This window comes from Onychostruthus taczanowskii, unplaced genomic scaffold (assembly GCF_017590055.1).
Source record: "Onychostruthus taczanowskii isolate IOZ18803 unplaced genomic scaffold, ASM1759005v1 scaffold4, whole genome shotgun sequence".
Taxonomy (NCBI): Eukaryota; Metazoa; Chordata; class Aves; order Passeriformes; family Passeridae; genus Onychostruthus; species Onychostruthus taczanowskii.
In genome coordinates, this window is record NW_024501459.1 from 11,762,904 (window position 1) to 11,786,198 (window position 23,295).

At 35.6% G+C, this 23,295-nt stretch overlaps 1 protein-coding gene across 2 annotated transcripts; it reads left to right on the forward strand.

The window, feature by feature from the left end:
• The first annotated feature begins 4,055 nt into the window (after window positions 1-4,055).
• HNF4G (hepatocyte nuclear factor 4 gamma) lies at window positions 4,056-23,295 on the forward strand. 2 transcript variants are annotated; one of them, XM_041412827.1, is made up of 10 exons: window positions 4,056-4,183; window positions 7,082-7,250; window positions 9,597-9,691; window positions 13,239-13,345; window positions 17,258-17,413; window positions 19,444-19,531; window positions 21,604-21,756; window positions 21,936-22,172; window positions 22,644-22,766; window positions 23,177-23,295. In XM_041412827.1, the coding sequence occupies exons 1-10, from the start codon at window positions 4,066-4,068 to the stop codon at window positions 23,293-23,295; spliced, it is 1,365 nt and encodes a 454-aa protein (XP_041268761.1). In that variant the 5' UTR covers window positions 4,056-4,065. The 2 variants fall into 2 exon arrangements, with proteins under 2 accessions (XP_041268761.1, XP_041268762.1); XM_041412828.1 differs by having other exon boundaries at window positions 4,066-4,187; window positions 7,086-7,250.

Sequence of the window (23,295 nt, forward strand, 5' to 3'; positions counted from 1 at the left end):
TTTTATCACTGATTTTTAGATCTGATCCATTTCTATTTATTTAAAAAATAAAAAGCCAGCATTCTCTATCAAATAAAGTGTTACATGCCACAGTGTTACAAAGCTTTCCATGTCGAACGTGTCATAATTTTATGTTTTAGAACACAAGCAAACATTTCCCAGTCATTACTCTTGAAGCATTTATGAAGCACTTAGGGATGGGTGTCAGCAGTGCTGATGTGGTGGTGACTAGCAGTGTTCTCCCTGGCACTGAGGGTGTGTTCCAGGAGAGGGAAGCTCAGTCTGTGCTATTACATGGGTGTGTACCTTTGTAAGGCAAAGATGAGATTGCCCATGGGTGTGCGGAAAATTTCACACTGCTTCCTGGGTAGCAAGTTTCTGGCAAATAAACCCTCTGGCTTGGAGGCCTTTGGGTTTACTGTAGTAAGGAGGCATTCTGGCTCAGCTCCTATGGTTTCTTTGGGGTTTTTTAGTATGGCCTCCATGCATACCCTGTACTATGTGTGCCAACCATCAAGAGGCAAACAGATCAAAATGTATGCTGCCAGCATTCTGGATAAATATGACAGAATATTGACAAAAACAGGATGCCTTCCAAGTATGTCCACCACAACTTACTGTACTTGCAAAGCAGGAAATAGAGTGGAAGTGTGTTCTTATCCATAATACATGGGAAACAAGAAAAATAAAACCTTTGAATTAACATGTTTTTCTGGCAACCTATATTTCTTACTGAGCTGGAAAGGTAAAAGGACATATAGCTACTTATTAAAAGAGAGAACCAAAACTGTTTCAGTGGTGATAGTAGTTTGAGATTTGTTTTTATTTTCAGGAAGACTTTTATGGAAATAACCTTGATTTTATTAGGTCGTGCTGTATTTTATACCACAGTCAGAAAGAATGATTACATTTAATGTGGAGAGCTGAACAATTAACAGAGTTAATAGTCTTAAAGATAAGATAGGAATGCTTTCTGTATGTGATCCTGAGGTCATCAGATTTAAAGAAAAAAAGTAAGAAAACCACAAGAACAAAACCATTATTGTGTAGCTTTCTCTTCACAATTCCTGCAAAATTTACTTTGAGAAGTTATTTCTTACTCAAATTTACAGTATCACTTACCTCAAATAAGTGCTTAGCAGTTTGGCTAATTACACAGTTTTAAAACTTTTGCTTACTTTAGGCTGATATTTCTTGACTATCAGTAGCTGATGACTTAGACTATTTTATACTACAAGCTGCAGTGTCATTCAGAATTTGAAAAACAGTGCAGGTGTCCAATATGGAAAGAAATCTGCTGTGAGGGAGTCTGAATACTAGTGAGCAGTATAAAGTTTGAACTGACATAAGACCAAAAGCTGTTTATCATCAGTTTCTTTCGTCAACTGCTCTAATTCCAAGACTGCATTCTAATCCACCTAAGGCTGAAAGAAAACATATTAATATTTTACTATAGTGATTTAGTGTACATTAATTGTTCATGATGTACTTTATGATGCCAAAAATCCCCCAGAAAGCACATTTTTATGAGTGCAAGATTTGACTGTAAGAAGTTTCCTTAGCAAAACATGAAAAAATAATATAAAGAATGTCTTTCCTGTAGCATACATTTTTCCATATTAAAAAATCAATTGAAATGAGTTTTTATATGACAGAAGTATGAAGGGTCAATTCATTCCCTCTCTTTAGCAGTCACTAAGGGACCTGTTTTGGCAGCATTGAAGAAGTTCTGCTAATAGCAGTGGGAATAGCAGGATTTGATCATGTCATACATGATATCTTCCATCTTCCATTCATTCCCTTATTTTAAATTTACTTATATGCCAGAATGTTGTCAGGGCTGGCATTTTGAAATAAAAAATATGCAATGAATGTGTTTGTAAGCATACAATTTTGGTATTAAAAAGCCAGATAATATTTATAGAACATATTATCAAAAAGTGTACACTGAAGAACAATAGATAATTCTAGTTAACATGTAAGCCTTTTTATATTACGCTAAGTAGCATATTAAGGCAATGAATCACTTTTTATGTAACTAGTAATTAGTTTTATAGCAAATACTATACAAATACAACAAATGGTTGTAGCAAATACAACAAATTCTGCTACAGAAGAAACTTTCCAAACTGATCCATCAGGTAATATAAAATTATTCCATCTCATGATGCAATTACAGTGATTTCCTAACCAATATTTGCTGTCAACAAATAGCTTTTCAGTAATCTTAATTTAATATACTTATTTAAGTAAAAGAAAGAAATATTAGCTGTGTTTAAACACTGTGAAAACTTGTACACTTCCACTACTGTGAAATGACACTTTCTGAGTAATTTTTTCCATGACTGTAGGCAGTAAATATTCTAAAATTTCAGTCATATTCTTAAATACATTTTAAAGTTGCCATATTTTGTATTATTTGTCTTCTGCCCTGTATAGGAAGTATCTTTAGTCATATCAGCTGCTCTTTTTAAGAAGTAACTTTTACAGTTTTTTTGATATCTCATTAAATATAATAATGAATGAATGGTTTAGAGAAAAATGAATAGCAGTAGGTTGAAAAGGACAGCCCCTGTGAAGACCTTCCAAAATCTCAGGAGAATTTGTGCAAGCAGTAACACAACTGTAAATATGCTTTGGTTTGGGGATAGGTCTGTGAATTATACAAGAATCCTGTTGTCATAATTATGTTACTGGGCTCTGCTGGAATCAGGAGGAGAACTGGCCTGAGACTGCATCTACGTGTCCACAAGGAGACGGGATGATTTGTGACTCTCAGGTAACCCTGGGGACATGGATATTAGGAGGATGAATTTTGAAAGGCTTTTTTTGTAGGTCTTTTAGTGTAAATTTTCCTTCTTCATTGGTAGCTTGTCTGTCATAAATTGCTTTTAAAAATATTTATTTAGTTATTTAATCAAGAAGTTAATTTATGGTGCCCTTTTATAGCTACTTTTACTGAGTAGGAACTGCAGACTTTTTAATTCAAATATACATTTCGATATTGTATACACAGTTACTAGCATTTCTTAATTAGGCATAAACTGGGTAGTTTTCCTATATATGTAATCTTTGTGTAACTATTTTTAGGAGTGCAAAGGGTAGTTTTCTGTAAAGAATGTATTGAGAATAATAACATTTGAAACTCTGCTATCCAACATTTGAAAGCACCAGATTAGCAAGTGTAATTCTGCTGTTCAGCTATATATTTGGCCCAGATTCAAGCAGCTTTACAGGAGGGTTTTTAACTGGGTTTGTACATACCATGTCTACCAACTGATGAGCTGTGGACCCACCCAGAGATTCGTCATTACAGAGAAGGTGGTTAATATTTCTTGGTGCTTGGAAATGCCATGCAGCCATCGCATTTTGTATGAAGAAGGGTTAGACAGGAAGCCACTGTCTGAGAGGCTGCAGGGTACAGTGCCTGGAGCCATTGCAGCAGCACAGTGTGTGATGGAGGGGATTTATGAATGGGCCTTGTGTGACTTGTGTGATTTGAAGCCTTGTTTAAGGATGCCTACAGAGCTAAGTCATTGCCAGTGAGAAAGAACATTACCAGCTGTAAAATGGGAGATTTTACAGCTGTCTTTTAGAATATGTAGGTAGGTGATTTGGGTATAGTTTGAGATAGTCCATAATCATATCACATTTCCTTATTGTTCTAAAGTGAGAGAGCAAAAATGGCATATGAACTTAGTTTCTACATAGAACAACCAGAGTAGTTTGTTTAGAACTGTTCGTACCACACATTGACAGCAAAATGTGCAAGGCATGAGGGATGGGAAGCTTCCTGCATGTCCTTGGGTTCGTGCAAGAACTGGAACCAGTACAACTCCTGATAAGATTATTTCAAAAAGCATTCCAAGATTATCAGAAAGGTTGCACTGTATCATAAAAGAAAAAAATACCCAGGTAAAATACAGCATGCAGAAGCAGTTTTCCAGCTCCTCCCATTGCTGCACTCAAGTGACACAGTTATAGTTAACTTTGGATTATCAATCACTGTGAAACAGAATGGGAAGGTTGTACATTTGAGCAGCTTTTTCACTGCCTTTGCATTCAATGATGCGGCTCTCAGAACCAATACTGGACATGGAAATGGCAAACTACAGTGAAGTTTTAGATCCAACATATACAGCACTGGAGTTCGAAACTATGCAGATTCTGTATAATGGCAATGGTGAGTTCTGCCCTTTGAGGCAAATTCAAGCCAGTTAGCAGAAAAAGTGTAGTAATGCTATAAGGTGTTAGTTAAATGTTTTATTAATGGAGCATTTGGGGGTTGTTTTCAAACTACAAATCTGCTCTCTTACACTTCATCACTAACTCTGAGTTAGTAACATTATAATTCTTTAAGGAAAATAAAAGAGAGGTATATATAATAAAGTAGCTGTACTGTCACCAGTCAGTTAATCAAAGGAAAAAAAAAGTCTATTCAGCTGTTGTTTTATTTACTGTAAGACGAATGAATAACTAGTATTGACAGTTTGGACATGGACATATATTTTGTATATAACTTTCAGAAGGAAAGGACAAAATTATCTAGAGGTTTGTGGAAAAAATTAGCTACTGTTTCTTGATGCCTAGTTTCTAATTGTTATACTAATATTTTTTTAATTTAAGTATTATTAATCTAGCCTTTCTAGTTAAGTGTATATATGCACAAGTGTGATTTAAAAAGAATCACATTGGCTTTTTTAGAGAATAATGTTTAGTTGAGAAAAAGTATTTGCATTTGGCTAATGTAACACTTTAGGTAGATTTTTTAATATGCAATTTTTGAGAATTTTCCTCAATAATTTACGCTTGAAATAGAAAGCATACCATTTCATTCTGCCACCTAGTACTGACAAAAAACCCAAAAGAATTGTGAATAAAAGAATTGTGAATAAAAGTATCAAGCAAGTTAAACTACTCAAAAATGGCCTTTCAAGTCTTTTGATACACTAAAAATGTTGGTTTATTGTGTCTTAAAGTATAATTCCTAGTTCTATAGTAGTATGTATTTTTAAAAGGCAGAACTGATATGTAGTGATTTGCAGGAAAAATATTTAGCACTTGCCATATAAAACCTAATTAACTTTTTATTGTTGGGCTTTAAGTTTTATCTGAATTTCTGATGTCAAATTACAGCAAGCTTAGTAAACAGAAGGTTAGATTTGGTTATTGATTTAGGAAGAAAAACCAGAACTTTATGCACTAACTAAATTTGTGTTGTCAACAATGATTATATAACTTTAGATTATTTCTCTGCTTTTTTGTTCTAATATGGGTATTTCATTGGTCATTTGCTTTTTGCTGAATAGCACACTTTTGGATCTGTTAATTTTAAATAAAATGGGAAGGCAGATTAGGGAGGTTGTGCTTGGTTGCATTATGTGCTGGTGATAGAGCTGGTTAAACTATCACTGTAAGTGATTAGCTTGATAATTGTTAGTTATCAGGTGCAGCCTTTTTACGTTTAGAGTTTGTTTTGAGTTTAGCCTAAGTATTTTCTTATAGCATTTATAAAAAACATTGTGTTGTTACAGTGTTAGTTTGGAACTGAAAGCTGCCCCTTATGAACCTTCCTGTGTATCTTTTCTAGCTGTTTAAATTAATTGGGAACATGTAGAGAAATTTAACAAGTCACATTTAGGCAGATTACACAGTTCTGTTGAAATCAAATAGTTTTTCAACATCATGTCTGTTTTCTAGACATTTTGGTTTAGAATAATGCAAAAGAAAATAAGTATGCCCCTATACACATATATATACACATATATATATGCACACACAACTTATATTGCTGTGAAATATTTCATCATAACATTTAAATATTGTATTTTCAATTATACTGCCATATGATGCAAAGCTACAAAACTCCAAAAGAAAGGTCTTATATTTTTCTAAAATATTTCTGTAACCTAGTTTAAAAATAGTTTAAAATTTTCCAGTCGTGACAATTGCAATTTTAAAATAAATTCTTTACAGAACTGAATTCTTACCTCTAAGATTTCTTTTTGTTTAATATTTTTTAATATAATTCCTATCAATTACAGCTCAGTAAAACAAAACAAAACAAAACAGAAAGGTTGCTTCTCTCTGTATCTGAAGAACTCTAACTTTTAAGCTCTGTGGGACACAATGAAAATTTTATAATGTATTTGTGTTTTACATTTCAGTTGGATCTATACAAGTAATATTATGTATCAATATTAACAGTTTTACTGTTCATCCTCTATGTGGCTCATGAAGTCATGTACTTGACTTTTGAATTAATTTTTGCATATTTGATTAATGTGGCACTCTTTCCGCTCCCGGACAAAACAGCTAGAAATGCTTAGGGTATGTTTTCCTTCCATTTAAACCAGAAGTGAAACAGAAAAAGCTATTGTGCAGTTGTTTCTCTGAACATGTCTGTTAACATTATGACTCAAAGAATAAATATACCTGGTTTGATTTCAGGTGAATTTATTAAGTAGTGTTTATCATATTCAGTGACTAATTGTTAACACATAGCTAGTATTCTGTGCAAGGTAAAACTTCACCAATGATCCTGTCAAAAATATCTTCAAGGAAATAACAGACATGTTAACAGTAGGTTAATACTCTTAGCCTGTATTTTTGTTGTTTTGGTTTTTTTTTAATTAAGTTGTACAAAATCCATCTTTTTTTGTTCTTTTTTTAATGTCATAAATTTTTGTAAGAGTTGCCAGCTATTGCCAGCTTGTATGATACATGAGATCTTTACCAATTAAGACCACTTTGTACCAAAGTTCCTCTTCATGTTAGAAGGAACATATGTGTAATTATAAATGCAGAAGTGCACTTTAAATTTTAACCTTTCAGCTGAAAAGAGTTGAGACCACACTTATTTGTTGTTATGAACTTCATAAATTCTTTTAACAGCTCTATGACTTTGAAAGTGTTCATGTCAGTAAGAACCAGACGTAATCAGATGGGTCATGCTATATGAATCGTAAGTGTCAATTAAAAGAGAAAAGGCCAGAAAAAGCCTCTATTTAGGTACAACCTGCTCATGGGGTGGTTTTTGGAAGCCTTATCCATAACTGTGTGTGTTCTTGTCTCTTGTCAGACAGTTCAGGAGAAGCTGTCAACATGAACGCTGCTGACAACGGGGTCAGTAGTCTCTGTGCAATATGTGGAGACCGAGCGACTGGAAAACATTATGGTGCTTCCAGCTGTGACGGATGCAAGGGATTTTTTAGACGTAGCATAAGGAAAAACCACGTCTATTCATGCAGGTATTTCAAAAGTTCATCTGGAGGCACTAAATTAATGAATTTAAGCAAAAATTATATTTATACTTTATCAGAATTTTTCAATTATGTCAAGGGATTTTCAGCTTTTTTTTAAGGAATGTTACTTGATACTACACATTCCAGAAACTATGTTCCAGGTGCTTGATGATATTGTTGATATCATTACATCACTCAGAAGCTGTGATGTTCACTCTTTTATTTATGATTACAAAAGTCATCTCCTAAAAAAAAAAAAAAAAGGAAAGATTATCATATTTTCACTTTAGTGTGAACTAAACTGTAATGGTTAACTGTTTCTAAAATTCTTTCCTTATGAAGGTAGTTTCTGAATAGAAAGTATAAGATTTATGAGTCTTGTTTTAAGGACTGTACAAACACATCTGCACATACTCCCACCTGGTGTGACACACAGGTCTTTTGAACAGCCATATCCCCCTGTCTGTCTGAATGGCAATTTGTTAATTTCCAAATGGTGCCCAAAACATCACACTGCACCATGTTTGATGAAATTATCTTTGTTGGCTAAGGGCTATAAACTGTCCATTTTGAGTCATGAGCAGAATATATGGAAAACTCAATGCATTTGAACAAATCACTGAAGGGGAATATTGGGTTTTCATGCCAAGATTTTGGTAGCAATGGGGCTACAAGAGTGGATTCTTGTGAGAAGCTGTCAGCAGTGTCCCCTGTGTCTGTTGAAGCCAATGCCAACCAGCTCCTAGATGGCCAAAGCTGGGCTTTGCTATCAGCAATGGTGGTGGTGCCTCTGGGGATAATGTATTCAAGAAGAAAAAATAATTCTTGTGCAGAAAAAAATTGTAGCCAGAGAAGAGAGTAGTGAAAACATGAGAGAGGAGCAGCTCTGCAGATACCAAGGTCAGTGGAGAAGGAGGGGGAGGATGTGCTCTAAATACAGAAGATTCTCCTGCAGCCCATGGTACAGACCATGAAGAGGCAAGCATCCCTGTGAAATCCATGGAAATCCACAGGAGAGCAGATATCCACCTGCAGCCCATGGAGGACCCATTGCTGGAGAAGGTGAATGCCTGAAAGAAGGATGTGACCCCATGGGAAGACTGTGCAGCAGCAGCCTCCTGGCTGGACCTGTGGCCCCATTGAAGGAGGACCCCACACTGGAGAAGGTTTTCTGACAGTTCTGTTGACCCTGCAGGGGACCCATTGCTGGAGCAGCCCAATCTTAAAGGACTGTGTGCTGTGGAAAGCACCCATGCTGGACCGATTCATGAAGAACGCAGCCCATGCAAAGGACTAACATTGGAGAAGTTTGTGGAGAACTGTCTCTGTTGGGAAGGACCTGACAATGGAGCAGGTGAAGACTGACTGAGAGGAGTCCTCCCTTGAGCGGGAAGCAGTAGCAGAGACAACATGTGGTGAACTGACTGTAGCCCCCAATCTCTGTCCCCTTGTGCTATTGCATGGGGTGACGATAAAACTGTTATAAGAATGGCTTGTTACTGGAAATGTTGTTTCCTACACTCTTCTTTGGTTGCGTAATATTCTTAGAAGGAAACCTCTCCCTTATAGACATCATGCAGTGATATAGCATAGACATAACCCTAAAATCATGTGTTAAGAGCTGACATAAATGATTTCAGGAAGAGCTATGCTTTTGCAGTCTGTTTATCTAACAAACACATGCAAAGAAAAAAAGGCAGATGGAGAAAGAGGCAAATGGCTCATACGCATTCCCTTTAGGCATACCTGTAGATGTGCATAATAGCCTGGGTAAGCTGCCTTGCAGTGTTATGTTCCATGTATTTCCTCAAGTCTTTATTTCATTGCATTGGTTCCTCTCATTTCCTGTTTAGGTTGCCACATGTAGTGATAAAATATGCAGCTTGTTCATTGTTACCTCCCAGAAGGAGTAAACATTGCCAGACAAGGGTAATGGTTTTGCAGCTAAGGGGTTCCTCTATGCCAGCAATATTTGTCTTTTTCTTTGATTGTCCTTTGCTTTTTCTATTTGCAGCTTTTCTTAATTTTTTTTCTTCCACTTCCATTTGATGCAGCCAGTTACTGACTTACCTCACAAATCAATTGAGGTATAAATGATGTACATACCTACAAAATTTTCCACACTTGCCTATTCCAATGCATACACGTTTATACACACACATATATTCCTGGAAAATTAGAAGGTATGAAACACCTCTCAAAACTCATTAATAAAGAAAAATAATCAATGCAACTGAAGAAGATATTCTATAAACATTATTCTGACAGGACAGATTAGTTGGTTTTCTTCTTTGTAATCAGGGTGCTACTTTATTAATGCTTTATACATTTACCTTTTCTTGTCTCTGATAGATTCAACCGACAGTGTATTGTTGACAAGGACAAAAGGAATCAATGCAGATATTGTCGTTTAAAAAAGTGTTTTCGAGCAGGAATGAAAAAGGAAGGTAATGGAGTCATTTTTTATTTGGTATACAAAGAGAAAAAATCCAAATTAACTATGAAATATAATGAAAATTCTAAAAAACTCCAGCAGAATAAACCAATGGAAAGTCTGCTAAAATGCCTTCATAATGGGAAAGTGATTTTATATTGAGGTGAAATGTATGTCTTCTAATTTTCAAGTTGGTAAGCAGTTCTAGCACTTGGAACGTTAACAAGTCCATGGATTTAAAGTGAATTTGAAAGTGTTTTATTCATTCATTCTGGCACCAAAATTCATTGATTTCTACATAGAGCCATATGCTGGAATATTTCAAACCATGAGATTTTACTTAAAATGTTTACCAAAACTGAATAATAAAATCTCTATCTGGCTTTTTTTTCCCCTGCCCTAAGTAATGACAGGGCAAATTTACTGGTTCTTCCCTTAAACTTAAATGTATGAAACATTTAAGCCAGACAAAGGACTGTGAAGTTGAGTGAAAAAGTAGTGAGAAGAGTAGTGGTAGCTGTCAGTGGAGTAATTAATTAATTAATTACTTAATTAATTACATTAATTAATAAAAATCTAATTTCCCTAGGGTTTAATATAGGAAAATTGTTACTTAGCATCTCACTGACAGATATGAGAAGCATGTGTCACAGTGATTCTTCAGTCAAAGTCGAAGAACCAGATCACCACAGGAGCAGAGCAACAGGAAAAGAAGAGCAGTGCAAATATTAGAGGGTTTATTTTTTTGTTCCGGCTGTTGTTTCAAAGACAATAATGATGTAGATGCAAAAGATATTCTTATCCATTTCAAATACACACTCAATAGTGGTTTGTCACAAACTTTGCTACCTTTTTTGTTTGGAGTATGGTGCATCTGCTTGGTGAATGCTTAGTTCTCTTGTAATGTGGTTATCATTCTTTTCGTCTGTACAAAGAAAACTTTTTCTTTATGCTCTTAAGTATCTGTCCTGTAGCAGATACTGTTTGCTAGTAATCAAATTATTGGTATGAGGTAAAATGGATTTTTCTGCTTTAAGCTGTATGGGGATATTCTAAACAGCATTGCACAGGGTATGAAATAGGTTTGCCTACTAATGTTGATCTCCTTTAAGACACTTTGACCTTTTGGAATTTGAGCCATTAAGTGAGTAGAAAGAAGTAGAAAGATCTGTGAAAATGCAGCAGCCCTATAAGTTGGTAACATATTGTATATATGCTATGAATCTGATGTGAAGAAGTAGAAAGATCTGTGAAAATGCAGCAGCCCTATAAGTTTTGCAAATAGCAGAATTTTACAGACTCTCAAAACCTGGAATTAAAGAATAGTTTATCTCAGAAGGGACATGTAGAGTTCATCTAGTTCAGGTCCCACTTAAACCAAGGCTTATGTCTATGTTCAGTCAGGTTGCTTGGGACCCTGTCCAGACAGATTTACACAGTCTGTGAAAGGGGAGATTGAGCAACCTCTTGCTCTGCAATCTTTTCCAGTACTTGACCACCCTCTTTGGGAAGGGTTTTTTTTCCTTCTAACCAGTTAGAATATCTCTTACTGCAGTTAGGGTAGTGTCCATTGGGTCTTATCTTTTCATTATGCATCTGAGAAGAATCTGGCTCCATTTTCTGTATGCTACAGAAATGAAGACACTCACATCCATGTTGCTGGATGGACAACACAAGCAAAGATGACTGTCTCTGCTTCACCTTGTGCATCTTGTGGATTACATCTCCATAGCCCTCTGCTGGACACTATCATGTTTTCCAGCACCTTTCATGTGCTGGGGAGCCCAAAACAGAGAAATGCTCATTTCCCTCAAGATGCTAATGCAGCCTAGTGCATGGCACAAAATTTTTAACCCACTTAACAATACTCTGCCCTACTCTGATCCCACTGCATCTAAGACTTTCAACATTGCTTTTGTTTGTTACAACCTCTCTACATGATCAGGGCATGTCTCATAGTATAGCATGGAGTCTATGATAGTTGCTCATGTTTTTAGCAAATCTCTTTCTTTTCTTTGGGACAAAGATAAGAGAGGCTTCAGTTATTACAAGCTTTGCAAGTCCTCTTTGAGCAAATGTACCACCCTTCTCATGGAGTCTCTATTTAAGGCAATTTTAGCCTGAATTGACAATAAAGCTTTAGCCACATAGTCTTGTCCAATAATCCAAAATTACGTGTGTGTAAAAAAAAATTAAAGCATCCACCTATGGTGGTAAGTGTGTTCCACCAGTGATTTTCACTAGTGGTGTATTGTCAGAATACCTTTCTATTTTTGCAAAACTAATCAGTGCTGAATTTATTTAATTGCCTGTGTTTGTTTCAGCATTGGATGTTTGTTTCAGCATTCTTTTACAAAAGGTTATATTTTCTCTTTCCTGCCTACAACATACTGTGTATCACCACACAGGATTTCTTCCTGTGACATAAATAAAAGGCCCATCAGTGAACATCCCTGCAAAAAAGTTAGTACACCTCTGGAATAAACTGTGTGCATTGTTCAGATAAACCCTTAACCTACTCACTGCACAGAGGGGTTTTTTTGTTTCTTTTTCTAATTGAAACCTCTTGTACTACTCCTAAATTCTGTAATGCAGATTGTTTCCCACAATATAGCAAACATATCTTTGACACTAAAGCTGCTGCTCTTAAAAGACAATGAAGTTCCTCATGCAATAGAAAGATTTCCATTGGCACAATTTTTCCCCTCCTTTTTATTTTCCTTGGCCTAATCCTGGACATGATCTAGGTTTTAGAAGGATCTGAGTTTTTTATTTTTTTCCTTCTTTCTTTAGTTTAAAAGTATACTTTCTTGCTTCATAAGCCTTGCATATACTGATTACAGATCCCTCATCCAAAGCTCTTTCAAATGCCTGTTTTTGGACCTCATGAGACAACCTTATTGAAAAGTCCTAAAACTTTTTTGGTGTGCTGGTTTTTGCACTGGTTCCCACCCCGCCCCCCTCCCCCAAACTTGGTAACTTAGTTAATATTCCATAAACTGGCTAGGAATGCAATGTCACTGAGGAGGAACATGAGATTTAAGTTTCAAAATTATCTTACTAGTGGATTAACTTAATGATTCATTTCTGTTTCATTGTTCCCTAGAGCAGAGCATGAGTAGGGCTTTCATACTTCCTCTGAGAGATATTTTTTCAGTGGTGATGCTGTACCACTTGATCTGTTTGGCAGTCTGGAAATGTCCATTTCTGCTGTTATCATAAAGTCTGACTTATTAAATTGGTTGAAATTGTGACCATGTGTTCAAGTTCAAAGGAAGAAAGAGGTTTGACTGTAATCAAGCTAGTGACAGAAGTGCAGATGATTCAGTGTCTATCTGCAATTAGTTATGTATGCTTTTTACAGGCAAGTAATGTTCCAACAGAGACTATAAACATGTATTATCATCCTTCCTCATCACTCAGAGCTAAACGCAGATCATCTTCTTTGATGTCATACCTTTCAGTTCTTATAGTTATCATCTGGAATCTAGTAAAGTTCTGAAATTATTCTTTGTGTCAGTGTTTGCAAGTCAATAAATGAGATGATTATTCTTTTCCAGCTGTACAAAATGAACGGGACAGGATAAGTACAAGAAGAAACACTTTTGATGGCTGCAACAGTCCCTCTATTAGCACATTGTCACAAGCCGAGACACTCTCCCGCCAGGTACTGAGATCTATCACAAAATTATTTAGTGACGTTAAGACCACTTTTACTAAAATTAAATACTTCTCAGTTTCTTATTGTATTGAAAATAATTATTGAGATTACTTTTTTCCTACTTCCAAAATGCACACAGCTTCCTCTTCTCAATGTAAGCTGTAATAGAATACATTCTTGAAGCATAGTCAATAAAAAAATTCTACTTTGTCCAGAACAATATGTCTTAGGCACCTTTCTTAATGAAGGTTTATGGTTCTTACTGCTTATAAATCAGTTGCTGTCTTAGGCAGGTGGTGGCATCTATCTATCCTTGAAGTAGGCTTTCCCATGAAACATAGGGAAAAATTTGTCCAAAGCCATTACATTCAAAGGGGTGTGGACACTCATTTTCTTACATTCTTTTGAAAATCTCATTTTTAATATCCTTAGACATTATAAGTAAGGCAAACAGAAGTGTTCCAACTGCAGAATCTATTCACATCTCGCTTTTAAATTTTCTTTGTCTCATCTGAACTTCATTTTCTCTTTTTCTTTTTTTTTTCCCTATTGAATCAATTGCTGAATGGAACAGTCTCCAGTACTTTTCTGCACCTCAGATAAATCATAGTCATTGATTCTGCATTCTTGCACCTCTTACTAACTTGCTTAGAATTTAACTGCCACCTTTATGATTTCATGCTGACTGATTTATACATCCCCAAATGTTTTGTAATCTCATCCTTTATAAGCATCTCTCTTAGGCTGGAACTGCCTGTAAAGAATTGATGCAGGAATTACTGGGTTATAGTCTTTGGCACATATTGCATGTCTGGGCAGGCTAGATGAACATAATAGACCTTCCTACCTTTCCTACCTATACAGTATGAAAAATATATCTATATTTATCTCCTTTGTAATTTTTTGAACTTGCTTATTTTGCTTTTTTTTATAATATTCCTTAATCATTTCCAACTGGTATATGCAATTCAGGAATAAGAACTGTCTTGAACAGAATCACATCTTCAGCTGTTTACAGCACAAAGTTCTTTTCAAACAGTAGGTTCTTGGTCTAAAAAATCTCCTTGTGTGTACACAAATTTATTGTACTTACTATTTGTTATGTTTTAGTAGAACAGAATTGCTTCCACTACGTCAAACATACATGAAGATACAATGTTGGTCTCAGGGTCCAAGAGACTCCATTAGCATGATGGAAAAGCAAAGAAGTCTTAAAAGTCCTTCTTTTTCCCTCAATTGAATAGGTCTGTAAGATGAGTTTAGTCCTGAGAAGACACTTAGAGGAGGTGGTAGTGTCCCAAATCATTATCCAAGTACTTCAGCTGTGAAGTGAGGAAGAGGGTGGCATTCATCTCTTTTGAAATATTCATATTGAATAAGGAGAAATAGATATTTTCATCCCTTTTGAAGTGCTCATAATAAATAGGGAAAATTAGTAATTCTTTTTCTGAAGATCCCTTACAGGGGGGAATTGTCTAGGTACAATTTTTCTCATACAGACCTGGGAGAGGTTTCCAGGATTATGTAAATATGAAAAGGGCATGCTGGACTCTCATATGAGTAAAGACATCTGTCCCTGAATGTTTTCAGAACAACAGTGTTATATTTTCATGTTCATCAACTCATTAATGGGTACAAGTTACATTGGGAAAGATTTCACCTCAGTATAAGAAAGAAATTTTTTACAGTGAGAAGAAATCACTGGAGCAACCTTTCTAGGGATGTGGTGAAGTCCTCATCACTGAAGATTTTCAAGATGCAATTGGAAAGAGTGTTAGATAATCTCTAGGATTAATTTCCCATAAAAAGTTGAATTAGATGATCTTTGAAGGTCCCTCCTAATGTGTGCTAATCTATGATTCTATCAAGGCAGTGAGTCCTGTGTTGTAACCCATAATGAGAGGCAGGTTAAAGGAATAGAGAAATAGAAATTGAAAAGTTCATAGCTTCATATCCTTGTCAAGACATGAAATCCTAGGTGTTCATAATGAGCTCCATGGGAGTCATCCCACGAATCCCCAGCAGAAGTTCACGAAGTAATTTCAGCATGGAGACTGTAGTTTGTAATGTAAGATGTAAATTATAAAAATGCACAGCTTTGCTAAAATATATTAAGGGAAGGACAATGTGTTTACTTCATGAGTCAGTGTGTCTAACAGTTAAACAATCTACCTCTTCTTTGCCTTCATGTATTATCTTCTAGTTGCTGCATGGTTAGTATCATTTTCAGGTAGATCAGGGTGTGACCTACTATCAGAAATCTCTTCTTTGTTCCTTTGAATGATGATCAAGACCCCTTTTACTCTTCTGGAAAAAAAACCCATGAAATGTATTGAATTTCTTTACTGACTTTCTGTACTGAAGGTTTTTCTAGACTGAATCGTTCTGGTAGCTCTCACCTGAATTAATCTCAGTATTTTCAACCTCCTTTTTGTAGAGGAGATCCAGAAATGGATTCATGATTATAGCATGGATTTCACACATTCTATGTCTACAAAGGGGCAATACCTCTAACCTTTTTCCTACATGATAGACTTTAAATTATGTCTGAGGAATTTTTCACCTGCCTAGCTGCTGTACTTCCCTTAGAGCTAATGTTCAGCTGGTTAACTGACATAAATATCTAAGCTGTTTTCACTGTTTTACCCTACTGAATTATGTAGGAAGCATAGAGCTTTAGTTCAGAAGTACAACTCCTTTGGACTACCCAAGGATAAGGGATTTCACTACAGATCCCACTGTGGGCTTTGACATGGGTATATGGATGAAGGGAACTGGTAGGAGTCAAACTAAATAATTTCCACTGTCCTGAAAAGTGTAGGAGCGTGGTAGTGGAAGACCAAACAATTAATTTCTTTTCCGGAGGAAGATAATCACACTACATAATTTCCCAAATATGCTTTTGGTAATAAAATATAAAGAGAAAATTAGTTTTATAGGCCTTGTACAGTGATCTTTTTATTTTCCTTCTTTTTCTTTTTCTTTTTCTTTTTCTTTTTCTTTTTCTTTTCTTCTTCTTCTTCTTCTTCTTCTTCTTCTTTTTTTCATTTTGTTTCTGTTTTTCCTTTTTTTTTTTTATCCTTTTCTGCTTCCTTTTTCTTTTTGTTCCCCTGGTATGATGGCAACTATAAACTGGCTTTACCTTCTCGGGTTTGCCTTTATCTTAAGCTTTATCTTAATCTTTCCTGCCTGGCTCAAGAGAAAGTCTGGTTTTGTTCCTTTCCTTGAAAAGTCATTAAGAATTTCGGGAATTGGCTCAGTAGTAGTGCCCCAGCTTCAGGCCCAGAAAGATATTGCTCTCTTGCCATTTCACAGAACTCTGTTCCCTGCAGGTGGTCTAATGCACACTCATATCCTTTACAGTTCCTCTGAAACATCTCAGGCCTCTGCCTATACCACCACTTCATCATTACAAACCATTCTCCTCCAGGCACTAAAACCCCCCTGTTTTACCTTCTAAAGTTAATGATACTTGTCTTTACACTAGAAGAACATGCTACCCTTTTATCATTCTCTTTGTCTTATTATCTCTGTCCCTTAATATTACTACATACCACTATGAGCTCTTCGTTTTTTTCTGAAATGAAGTAAATGTCAACCATTTTAAAGAAAAAAACCCCAAAACACTTCCCTTCTACAAATGAAAAGAGCTCTATTTTTAAAAATAGTATTTTGGAATGAGAATATATTATATCATGATATGATTAATTAAGTTTTTAGCATATTGCAATTCATACTGGTAATAATGAGAAAGAAAAATTTATAATTTACGTGCAGGGTAATGGTCCATACCATCAAGGAATTTCTCAAGAGTATCTGTGATTACTGCTGTGATTTTTTCTTAAATATGCTATCAACCAGTGAAAATAAAATTATATGAAAGTTAACATCATTCATTTTTTCTCTCATTATTGCCAGATCTCAATTTCCAGTCCTGGTGCTAGCACTGATATAAATGTTAAGAAAATTGCTGGTGTTAGTGATGTCTGTGAATCTATGAAGCAACAACTCTTGGTCCTGGTGGAATGGGCTAAATATATTCCAGGCTTCTGTGAACTACCACTCGATGACCAGGTATAAGAGGAGACCAAAGAGAAATATCTAATTACTGCTCTGTTATTTCTGTGATATTTAAATGTCGGGATGAAGCACTCATTCTTTTTTGTCTGAACAAATAGAGCTGAGTACTCGACCTACTCTCTTAATTTATTTTATTTCAGTTGTGAAGTAACACCACCACAACAGAAAAGACATGAACAAAAAGAAGCAGCAAGGCAGCATGACTTTAAGTGTTTTGTTCTTTCTGCAGTGTTTTGGAAGCAGAACTTTTTCTGACCTTAAAAAGTATTCATTTCATGTTCACCTTTCATTATAATATGGTATTTAATTTGAAGCAAGGCTTCTCTAGTTGCAAAAACCAAAAGTGATTAGAATCTCAATCAAATTCCAAACATACTGATATCAATCCATAGCAAATAATCTTTCAAAAAATACAATGTACTAAAATTATACTGTATAGAATAAATGTAAGGAAAAAAGCACCAAATCTTGAAAATTCATAAGAGTTTTTATGACAGAGGTGTGATCTAACATCATATCTGTAATATATCCTAATATATACCTGGCTTTCAGAGTAGGTTGTACTAGCAAACCCAGAACCAGAATCTCCACATTATGGGGATCAGTTCTCTGACAAGCAGCCTCAGAAGGAGATTAATTCATTGCTTGGGATCTCTTGATTCCACACCAAAATCTGATTAATCTTGAAAATCTCTGTGAACTTCAGTCTCCCAGTTTTTAACTAGATCATGCAAGTGTTAGGTCATCCTTGGTTTGAACTGAGTCATTCCCCCTTATATCATTTCTCATGAATATGGGTATATTTCAGGCCACAGGAAACTCCCCAAAAAAGAAGTTAAATTATGTCTTTGCAGACCCACAGAGCACATATGTTTACAAGTTCAACATACTCAAATAAGTTTGAACTGTTCATGTGAAAAAGAATTTCAAATGTCGTTACTACACAAGGGCAACAAAAGCAAGAAAAAAATATTGCTGCTTTTATTGTTAAGATAGCATGGAGAAAAAGAGAAGGTATCAAATATCCTTAAATATCCTTAAAATGTTCCTATCTGCATTTGAAAAAATAAAATATCAGCTTAGAATGATAGGCTGAAAATGCCCCTGCTGTGCTTGAAGACGACATGTTGGGAAGTACTCTGAAACCTTAAGTACATTAGAAAAGTAGGGACAAAGATGTTGAGAGATAAAACAAATGCCACTTTTTCATTTGTGATAGCCAGTTTCTAAGGGGCATTGTGCGTTCAGTTATGAAATAAGCCATCTGGTTTTGAAAAAATGATTCCTGCTCTGGGAGTCAGCCTGATTTACAAACCACAGAGGAGACCAAAGCAGCTAAGGTAGCTCTACTGAGAACCTGAAGTCTTAACACATAAGTGTGACTGGTTTGGATTAAAAATACTTGTCAGGAGATGAGTTCTTTGAGGAAATAAAGGCCGTTGCTGAAATTTCAAGTAGACATTAAAACTAGGGGAAAGTAAATAGGTGACTAAGAGTAAACTAATAAACACAAGTTCCCTACTAGTACAAATTGGGATCCTCTTTGTGGACAATAGTGGCTTTGTTAGCATATCTGGCTTTGTTGGGGAAAAGCTCTCTTAAGTGTCACATAAATTTTTGGTTCAAGAGAAAAATGAAACACTGATAGAACCAAATTTACTGTGACAGTTCATTACAGCCCATTGGAGTCTTTAGTGTCAACTTAAAATGCCAGAGAAGACTTTGTGAAGGGAATACACACTAGGAAATAAATGCAGGTAGTATATTTATAGAGAAGTATTTTGCAGATCCTGATGTTTAAAATCTAGACAGAATGCTAGATATGACAGAGGATGACAGTTTAATTAGAAAGTACTGTTTTTATGGTGTTCAGATTTTTACATTCACTTTACATTTTACATTGGAATCTTAACGGTCTTCAACATGTACCTGACACACAGTAATATGTATCCTCTTTTCTTTTGCTCTTATTGAAACTTACTGCTTTATCATCTAATGAGTCTGCTGGTTTTTTTTTTCATGAGGTTGCCCTGCTAAGAGCACATGCTGGGGAGCACCTGTTGCTTGGAGCAGCAAAGCGGTCCATGGCATATAAGGACATTTTACTTTTAGGTAAATATTGGTTTTGTTTTACTTACTGATGGTGATGTTATAGTACATTAGCAACGATGTAGTCACTTAAGTGGGACCACTGTTCTCGCACAATCAAGCAGTGCATTCTGTAAATGCTAAATAGCTATTAATGACATGATGTCATGTGCCTATTCCAGCAAAAGCAGGTGGATGGTTTCATGTGAGTTAATACAGGTAAAGGTCTATTGGATAGCAGAAACTACAATTTAAGGGAGTTACTGGCAATTGCCTCCTTACATTATCATCCTTTCTGCACCTTTTTTTCCATAAAAAACCAGAAAGAAATAACACCACCAGAAAAACAGCGTAAAACCCCCTTTGCTTCGGAAAGGAGTAGCCAGCCTGTTGCACATGTACTACTTTCAGTCTTCAAGACAACAATTTATCCGGAGCATTCTCAGGAGTCCTTCAGACTCAGAGAAGACTCTACTGGCTAAAATATTAGATAGTGTGTTACCTGCCACTCACTTTCCCAAGAGCCCTTTCACTTCTTCTTCAATAGTCCCCATATGACCACCACGTAAACATCATTCCCGCTGTCCCTGCCGTGTGGCAGATGGGTGCATCCATGGCACAGTGCCGAGGCACGCCTGCAGGAGCGTATTCTTGGTCAGCTGAGATGGCTCCTACGCAGGGTTGTATTAAGGGAACATGGCTGTCAGGGAAGAGGGTGTTGTCACTGATGGAAGCTCGTCTTCTAGTTTATGCAATAGAGAGGCCCAGTTGCAAGATAAGATGTGTGCCTCTGTGGAGGGTGATGTGATGAGGCATTTGTTAGCCTTGTTTGGTACAGTGCACTGCCTCTCTGAAGTGTACTCTGCTGAAAAGGGTCTCATTAGACATGGTCAACATTGGGGCTGTTTCCTGAGACAGGCTGTTGGTTGTTTTGGACAGGATTTTTGATGTGAGGCAGGGCTATACAGAATACAGACTCAGACTTGTCTCTTCACTGGTGGTGTGGTACAAGGACATTTTCTACTACTTGTTCTCCTTCCTCTTTGGGCCTGCCTTTTCATAGCTCTAAATTAGCTGGAATTTATTTTTACTCACATTAAAAGGATAAGAAGGGCTTGGTCTGAAGGTATTTGTCTCACCAGAAATCCTTTCAAGATAAAAGCTGTACAAATGGCTTTCTTAAGGTAGTTTTTTCCCTAGATACAGTTTCACTAACTAAATTAACAGAAACAAAGAAAAATAAATTTGCTATTTTATTTGGATTAGTAATAAGGTAAAAAGGAAAACAATGATAAAATTATTGTAAGAAAATTATATATCATGAGCAGATACACCAAAGAAGACAGCAGATACACAAAAGAAGAAACAATTTGAGGTTTCAAAGCTTATTTTTGATACTTGGAGGCAGGTACCTGTTTTATGAGTCATTTTGACATGGATCTCTTGTGATATAATTATCAGTTCTTCTTTCAAAAACTGCATGGTGGCTTCTGAAAGCTCCACAGTATTCCTAGTGTTCTCCAGAAGGTGAATTAAGATGCAATAGTGGAGACCTACAAAATGGATATTTAAAAAAAAAACCCAAAACCCAAAAAACTCTAGGTAAGATTATTTCTTACCTGCAAATTTTATGATGTTACTAAATTTTATTAAGAACAACAGAAATATCCACTAGAAAAAGAAGCATTTCCAGTGTCTCCTCTTTTCTATTGTCAAATCCTTGTCATTCAGCTTGGGATATATTATTTTAAAAAGAGAAGACATTTTAAGATCAATACATTAGTATATTTATCTGTTATTTAAACATAAAGGTCTACTTGCTTCATATTTGTAAATTTGAATACCAGCCTTGGTCCTGTGGACTAATCAGTAACTACATGTTGGTGTACTTATATGTACAGATTATTTACCGGGTGACAGCTAAAAAGTGCACATATACTTTTGCAAAGAAAAGTTGTGTGTGATGCAAGGGAAAGTTATTAAAAAAATTAACTTGATCAAGCAATATGAAATGTACTTTTGAAAATGGGCTTCATCTAGTACATTACATCAAAATGTTTCTATTAATTCATATGTTGATATTCTTTCTCTCTAAGGCAACAATTACATAATTCATCGCAACAGCACTGAAATGGAGATCTGCCGAGTGGCAAATCGGATTCTGGATGAATTAGTTCGTCCCTTCCAGGAAATTCAAATAGATGACAATGAATATGCTTGCTTGAAAGCAATTGTGTTTTTTGATCCAGGTATTTTTACAAAAATATCTCCCAATTGTTTTACATGTGATTGTATTGAAAGTAATTTTTGTTAATGTAGCATCTGTTCATATTATCTAGCTGAATGGAGAAGAATAAAATGAAAAACAGTAAGATACTCCTCCCAAATCATAATATGCTTTGACCTAAAGTTTTTGTCATTTTTAAAGATGCAAAAGGCTTGAGTAATCCGTTGAAGATTAAGAATATGCGATTCCAAGTCCAAATCAGTTTAGAGGATTATATTAATGACCGTCAGTACGACTCCAGAGGAAGATTTGGAGAACTTCTTCTTCTACTGCCTACACTCCAAAGCATCACTTGGCAAATGATTGAGCAGATACAATTGGTTAAATTATTTGGAATTGTTAAAATTGACAGTTTGCTTCAGGAAATGTTACTGGGAGGTAAGCTCTCAATCTGTTAAATTTATAATGTTGTATTACGTTGAATTTAGCCTGTTGGGATGTTGAGGGAATCCTGATCTAAGCTACCACTCTGACTCACTAGCTGAGCTTTGTGTTGTGTAAATTGTTAGCTAAAACCTTGTCTTGGCAGTTCATCTTGTTAACTTAGTCCTACCACGACAGATTTTGTACTTCTCAGTAACTACTGGGTTGTCCTACAATTCCCTAGGCAGATGAAAGAATCCTTAGAAATATTTCATGAAACACACTGTTATTTCAGTCAAAACAGTGAAAATAAACACAGTGCTTAATATGCTTGAAGTCTGCTTAAATTGTTTAATGAATACCCAGAGGCAATTATTCAAATTGCCAATCAAAATATTTACTCTGTGGAAATGTAATTACTGAAGTATAAGTCACTGGCAACAACATGCTCGTTTGCACTGATATATGCTCATGTTATTTTTGCAGGTACTTCTAATGATGCCAGTCATATGCACCATCCAATGCACCCTCACTTAGCCCAAGATCCATTAACTGGCCAAACTGTCCTCATAAGTTCAATGTCTGCTCCTGTACATACAGAACAGATACGTAAGTAATTGCACGTTAGCCTTCTGTCATAACACTTCACTGTTTCATTTTAAAATATTAATTAGCACGGTGGCCTGTCAGTGTTCATAGAGCTATTTCATCATAATTTTTAAATTAAAATAATTGTGCATTAAAAATGTATGTATATAAATGGTGTTAAGTAATAGACTTTGACCTGAATTTAATTTAATTTTAAAAATTCAGCTCCATTCTGATATATTATTGTTTTTACATGCACAATCTTTAATAAACTAAAAATTCTGATCATTAAAATATCCTGTTTCCCTAGCATGTCAATGCACTTTCTTTCCCAATCATGCAACAGGACTCTCTTTCAGTGCAGTAGTGTATATATGTAGAGTAGACCGGGCTATAAAAATATATATAATTATTTCTATGTTTTTTTTCAGCAACTCCAGAAACTCCATTACCTTCTCCTCCACAAGGCTCTGGGCAAGAATACAAAATGTCTGCAAATCAAGCTTCAGTCATTGCACAGCAATCTATTTTGAAACAAAAACCATTGTGA

Excerpts from the sequence above, each read along its gene's own strand:
- HNF4G (XM_041412827.1), top strand. The coding sequence starts at position 4,066 with ATGATGCGGCTCTCAGAACCAATACTGGACATGGAAATGGCAAACTAC. Across the intron at positions 17,414-19,443 it reads AACTACCACTCGATGACCAG|GTTGCCCTGCTAAGAGCACA; the intron begins GTATAAGAGGAG and ends TTTTTTCATGAG. Across the intron at positions 22,767-23,176 it reads TGTACATACAGAACAGATAC|CAACTCCAGAAACTCCATTA; the intron begins GTAAGTAATTGC and ends GTTTTTTTTCAG.